Raw genomic sequence first — 6,779 nt, 5'->3', positions numbered from 1 at the left:
ACATGTGTGAATGAACAACCCTTATGTTCCCAGAAATCACAAGGAACATACTCGTATTACCGATGATAAAAAACAAAACTTGTGCATATGGTATCTCTGTTATAGGGATGACAATAGTGAATATTAACTGGATAAGTTAATATATAAAGATGAGGAAGAAACAGAAACAGAAAAATAAAACTAACGAAAAAGAAGAGAAAAAAGTGATAAAGAACCCAAATACAAAGTGAAAAAAATGATGAAAAACAAATTGTGTGTTCATGATCGAGATGATTTATATCACGTGAATAATTAATTAAGCATTACATTAGATTTTAAACTTTGTTGAAAATTTAATAGGAATTAATTTTAATTTCACTTCTATTTTGGTCATGCAAATACCTGTCCAATAACGGTGGTTCCGGCGTCCAGTAATTATAATTTTTGCACTCAATAAATAAAAACGGTGAGGAAAAATTTATACGCACTTTCGAAACTTTTCTACACATTTTAATCTTTAGTTTGGAATTACGTATTTTTTATATCTTTATTTTAAAGGCGGTAATGAATTTTACAGTTAAGATTTTTTCAATACCAGGGGACTTTACCCAATTATTAAAAAAATTAAATTTTTTTGGTTTTATTTTTGAACCATATAACTATTATGCAACCAACTTTACAGATGTAAACAACAATTTTTGTACCATTTTTATAAAAATTCAACAAAAACAGTAGTACATTAAAGACAATTTTGTGTCTAAAGTAGTCCGTAAAATAGCACTTTTTGGACGATTTCACAGAAATTGATTGCGCTTTAGTTTGAATTTGGGAATTTATGCTTCACTGTTGCCACCACTGCGAGGTCAGTGACGTGCGGCGTTGCCGTGTGTGTTTCAAAAGCACAAACTTTATGTTTTGGTGGCGTCATTTACCGAATTTTCCGTGAAAAACTGTAATATTGCCTGAACAATATTACCACGATGAGTTTTTCCAGCGACGAAGTGAATTTCCTTGTTTATCGGTACTTGCAAGAGTCGGGTGAGTAGGCTGTGGCCGACATAACCACATTTCTTGGCTTGATTGTTGTCATTTTGCAGGTTTTCAACATTCTGCTTATACTTTCGGTATTGAGTCGCATATTTCCCGATCAAACATCAATGGGGCTCTTGTACCGCCCGCCGCACTTCTCAGTATTTTACAGAAAGGTTTGCAATACACTGAAGCTGAAATCAGTATAGGAGAGGATGGACTGGAACAGAGATTAGTGGAGAGCTTAAGTTTAATCGATGCTGTGATGCCTGATGTGGTGGCGAGTCGCCAAAATCAGCAGAATGCACAAAAACAGCCGATCAAATCGGAAATTACTGATACAAATGGCGAAGAAGGTAGTTACTAATTATTGTTATACCACAACTTTTCTAACTTAAATTGTAGCTGTAGTGTCAACACAGAATGAAAACATGGAAGTAGACACATCTATCGAGATTCCAACTTCCAAAGCTACAGTTTTGAGGGGGCATGAGTCAGAGGTTTTCATTTGTGCGTGGAATCCCACTACTGATTTGTTAGCAAGTGGCTCTGGGGACAGCACAGCCAGAATTTGGGACATGTCTGATAACACAGCAAGCCCCAATCAATTAGTACTGAGGCACTGCATCCAGAAGGGGGGCACTGAAGTGCCAAGCAACAAGGATGTTACTTCACTAGACTGGAATGTATGTGCTTTGTTTTCCTTCTTATGGCCAAAATATGCAAGTTTTTTTATTGATCTTTCGTTCCTTAAAAAAACTCAAAAATTCCCGACTTTCGTAAAACTGCGTTTTTACTTTAAACACCACTTAAGGCCCGATTTCTCGCGAAATTTTCAAATGACTTTTGCGAAAACTTTTCCTAGACCATTTTAAACGCCAGTATCGTGTTTAGCGCGTGATTTTGCGTCATTTGAAACATTTTTGCGATCCAAAGTTCCTCAAACTTAATCCAAGGGCGCTTTATGCATTTTTCTAGGTCTTTAGAACCCTCTACATTTCTTAAAAGTGCAAAAAGTTAATAGATTCGATTTTAAGTTGTTTGATTTTTTTCTATTTTTGTCAAGATTTTTGGTCGATTTCTGGTACCCAGAACATTTATTATTTATTTATATTTATTTATTAGTTTATTACCATTGGAAATCTTTTGTGTTCTCTATCTTTTTGAAAAAATTGTTGTCATAGGCTAATAGTTTTTGAAAATACGGAAATATTGATAATAATTAATCGATTCCCCGAATCATTTTACATAGGTCATTAATTTACTTAATTTTTAAATATATTTTTTATATTTCTGCCTTAATTGAGAAAACAAAAATAAGTTTGCAAAGTGATTACGTTTCTGGATGAAAATGTGTTAATTTTATTCCAAAAATGTGTTTAAACATTCAAACATTGCTCCACACAGTATTATTTTGCATAATCTTTTACGAAATTTTCCGAAATAATGGCATTTCATCTCAAAAGTATAGTTAAATGTTTGGTTTACCGAAATTACGCGGAACTAAGTTTTTTTTACACACACCGTTTTATAATTTGTTGGCTTATTTTCGAGAAATTTCTTGATATAATTGCGTTTTTGATGCGATAAAACGCTCAAAAAGACAAACACTCAACTTATTGCTTTATTTTCAAAATATTTATTTTCCTAAAATAGGAAACAAGGTTTTGATTTTACATTAAAAACAGATCATTCGCTAAAATGCACAAAAAATCAATTTGGTTTAATCGTCAAAAACAAATCTTAAAAATGTTTCGTTAAACAAAACTTTTGGTTGCTTATTTTATTTAATGAACCCCTTTTGCCTTTACATTGGTAAATTAATTAATTTATAAATTGATTTACATTTCATGTGGTAAAAAAATATCTATGTTGTATTTATTGAAGTTGTTCTACAGAAAAAACACATAAACATCGTGTAGTTTCTTAGCGTTCATTCCCTAGTGCAAACTAATAAAATTTCACAGGAGTAAGTCACACTTCAAACGGGCAAAATTGTTTAAACAGCGACTTGCACTAGTGAATTACGCCAAATTACACTAGGAAGTGGACGAAAAGAAACTCCTGTACCTATTAAAATATTGTTATTACATTTTTTTAAATTGCATAATTAACTTTCTTATGTAATGATAAAATTTCTTTTCCACACAAAAACTTTTCGTGCTTTGTCTCACAATGATTGTTGGTAATTTTGAATTTACTTCTCATATTTACATTCCAACAAAATCAACGGCTTATGTTTTGAACTTGAAAACTGTTATAAATTTTACAATTTGCTCGACGCTAATCGATTCCTTGGATCAGTTTGCATACTTTTCCATCAAAATAGTTCAATTATTTCAAATAATATTGCCGTACTTAATTCAGGAAATAATATTAAAGTTCACAAAGTGAATGCATATCTGCTGGATGAAAAATGTGGTATTTTATCTCAAAAATCTGCTTAAACCAAGGCTTGACCTTCAAAAAGTGCTTCATTTTTAATACAATTCTGCGTTTTTTTGATATTTTTTAACAATATTTTACGAAATTTTCATGTAAAAAATGTGTTCAAACGACCAGTTCAGCGAAATTTTGTGAAAAACTAAGTTTTGAGTTTAAAAACGTGCCCTTACACTGTAGACAAGCAATAACCGCACCATTTGTTTTTTTTCGGCTTATTTTTAAGAAATATTTGCGTTTCCAAAAACGCCCGGAAAAGGCAACTATTTATTCAAAGCTAGTTTCATTTCATTAATGCACGGAAAATACTGTTATCAGTTGTTTATTGACCTTAGAATAAGTAAAAAAATAACAATAAAAGTCAGCTTTTTTTGTATTGCACAAATCACTGTGTGATTTCAGTGCGACGGCAGTTTATTGGCAACAGGAAGCTACGACGGCTACGCCAGGATATGGACCACTGACGGTCGCCTTGCCAGTACTTTGGGCCAGCACAAGGGCCCCATTTTCGCTCTGAAATGGAACAAACGTGGCAACTACATCCTTTCAGCCGGTGTTGACAAAACCACAATCATTTGGGACGCGGCAAGCGGCCAATGCACCCAACAGTTCAGTTTTCACTCAGCCCCAGCCTTGGACGTGGACTGGCAAACCAACACATCCTTTGCCAGCTGTTCAACAGACCAGTGCATCCACGTTTGCAAACTATCCTTAGATAAACCAATCAAATCGTTCCAAGGACACACAGTACGATTTTTAACCACGTTTAACCAAATCAATCAAAACAAATAATTTACAGAATGAAGTCAACGCTATCAAATGGGACCCCCAAGGCAATTTCCTGGCATCGTGTTCTGACGACATGACTTTGAAGATTTGGTCAATGAAACAAGACAATTGCGTCCACGATTTACAAGCTCATTCGAAGGAAATTTACACGATTAAGTGGTCACCAACAGGGCCCGGGACGCAAAATCCCAATATGAATTTAATCCTCGCGTCTGCAAGTTTCGATTCAACTGTTAGGTTGTGGGATGTGGAGAGAGGCGCTTGCATACACACTTTGACCAAGCACACTGAACCCGTCTATTCTGTGGCGTTCAGTCCAGATGGGAAATTTCTGGCGAGCGGGAGTTTCGACAAATGCGTTCATATTTGGTCAACACAGTCTGGACAATTGGTGCATAGTTATAAAGGCACAGGAGGTATTTTTGAGGTTTGTTGGAACTCGAGAGGGGATAAAGTTGGGGCCAGCGCTTCAGATGGCAGTGTGTTTGTTTTAGATTTGCGTAAATTATAATTCTTTTTTATGTACGTGTAGATAATTTTATATTTTAACTATTTTAAGGGAAAAGATGTTGCAATTTATTTTGACTGTTGCAAAAAAAGAGCGACAATATAATTATTAGCAACTAGTGCGATTTATTCTATAAAACTGATCACATTAATCGCCTCCTGTACGCATACAAATTATCGTGGTCGTAATAGGCGTGGATTAAGTCATACATGTGTTTAAAAAAATACAACAAATTGTCGTACTGTCCGTTATACGCATTTGCACTGTCCCTATACAAAGAATCGTACTCACTTAACGCAATCTCGGTAAAACAGTTATAAATTCCCTTATAATTAGGGTTGAGTCCCCAACGGTGTAAATGTAACTCTATCAAAAACTGATGGATTGCTTCAACAGTGGCCAAGTACCACCTGGGACTGCCTTTTTGGTGCCTCCAAAATTGTGAAATGCGATTTTGGATCACCACACAAGGGATTTTCCTGATCCTTTCATCCTTGTAAATTCCCTTGCTTTGGTTCCACGTACTATCAATAAAAATTGCTTTAGTTATTGGAAGCTTGTTTGAGTTATCTACTGTGATGGAATCACCACATTTTAAGACATTTTTCATTAAAGTACCGGGATTGAAACCCTTTGGCACCGCTTCCAAAGGCGAATTATTGCTATTTTTTACACAATCGTAATTTTCTTGTTTCACTAATTGACTAATACTGATGGCGTGTTGACTTGGAAAAATAAGAACGACATTTTCGCCACTATAATCAGGAATCTCCGGATAAGTGTAAATTGACACGTCAGAAGGTGCTAGAACTGCAGCATGTCCGGCTGTGCTTTTCCCATCAATTTCATGCTTGTGTTTAATGATATCAATTTTAATTGGTAACTGAAACATCAAGTTATTTTTGCACCCTTTATTGGCGGGAGTACCTTCACAGTAGGGAGCACGCCCTCCAGTTCGGAAATAGGCACGTAGCAGGAATAGCAGAAGTATTTCCTTGATTTGTTACACTTGGGGCAAGCGTGTCGTCCGCTTAATTTTCCCAAAATTGAGTTATCGTCGATTTTGAAGCCCTCGAATGGATTCTGGTCGATGTAAGCCTGACGGGCCTCGAGGCTTTTTGGGTTCGCCATGAAAACCCATAGAAGGCATCACATTCACAAAAAATAAGTTTTTGAAAAATTAAAATTTTTGAGGTTATGTTTGTATCAATCTGTCAAAATCTTGAACAGAGCGACGTCTGTAAAAAATTGTATGAACTACTAAACTGGCGGGAATTTGAATATTCGGGTAATTTATCCGGTGTAAGCTACGGAGGACTATAACTTAGGACGAGATACAAAATTCCAGGATTTTCTGAACCCAAAAAAATCGTACGCCAGAGTAAAAATGATGGTGCTTTGAGCGTTAAACCGTCTTGGTACCAAATCGTTTTAAATTAATTTAAATCCAACCAATTCACTAATTACTTGGAAAAAATGCAGAAATGTTTAGCTTTGCACTCTTAACAGACTGAGAACAACTGACGGCTGAAAGTTTTATAAGAAACATGAGAAAAAAATTATTTCAAATTCAAGAGAAAGAAATTTGTAGAGAAGTAAATTTCCTTTAGAAAAGTCTGAGAAACCATAACTCTATCGTCAACGGTTTAGTTTCCAAAAACGTTAAAAGACGCCCAAGGTTCAGTTTCGTTTTATTTTATTGATGGATAAGTAACGAAAAGTTAATTTATACCTAAACTGTAGAAGATGGAAATATGGTCTCGACACTTTTTTTATAAGGAATTTACTTCTTTACAAATTTGTTCCTTTTACGTTTTTCGTATCTTCAACAGTATTCCCAACAAAATTGCGACAGTGCGTAAAGAATTATCACTCAGAATTATTAATTTGCGTGTCACTTTATATTTTTGCGAACGCTGCGAATACGGTAGAAGATACAAAAACAAGTGTAAGAGTTGTAGAGAATTAAATTTTCTACAAAAAAGTCTGCAACACCATATTTCTACCTTCAATGGTTTAGGTATAAGTTAAT

General features: G+C 34.9%; 2 protein-coding genes across 2 annotated transcripts; one reads left to right on the top strand and one right to left on the bottom strand.

The window, feature by feature from the left end:
* The first annotated feature begins 836 nt into the window (after positions 1-836).
* Positions 837-4,865, top strand: ebi. The gene is made up of 5 exons (XM_008192917.3): positions 837-1,017; positions 1,077-1,364; positions 1,414-1,694; positions 3,853-4,197; positions 4,250-4,865. The coding sequence occupies exons 1-5, from the start codon at positions 960-962 to the stop codon at positions 4,748-4,750; spliced, it is 1,473 nt and encodes a 490-aa protein (XP_008191139.1). The 5' UTR covers positions 837-959; the 3' UTR covers positions 4,751-4,865.
* LOC659846 (uncharacterized protein) lies at positions 4,848-5,993 on the bottom strand. The gene is made up of 2 exons (XM_064356746.1): positions 5,675-5,993; positions 4,848-5,630 (listed from the first exon to the last, which is right to left on the bottom strand). Exons 1-2 carry the CDS (start codon positions 5,876-5,878, stop codon positions 4,890-4,892), a joined length of 945 nt encoding a protein of 314 aa, XP_064212816.1. The 5' UTR covers positions 5,879-5,993; the 3' UTR covers positions 4,848-4,889.
* Between the last annotated feature and the right edge of the window lie 786 nt (positions 5,994-6,779).

This window comes from Tribolium castaneum, chromosome 5 (assembly GCF_031307605.1).
Source record: "Tribolium castaneum strain GA2 chromosome 5, icTriCast1.1, whole genome shotgun sequence".
Taxonomy (NCBI): domain Eukaryota; kingdom Metazoa; phylum Arthropoda; class Insecta; order Coleoptera; family Tenebrionidae; genus Tribolium; species Tribolium castaneum.
The sequence above is the reverse complement of the archived record's forward strand: the minus strand, read 5'-3'. Positions and strand labels throughout refer to the sequence as shown.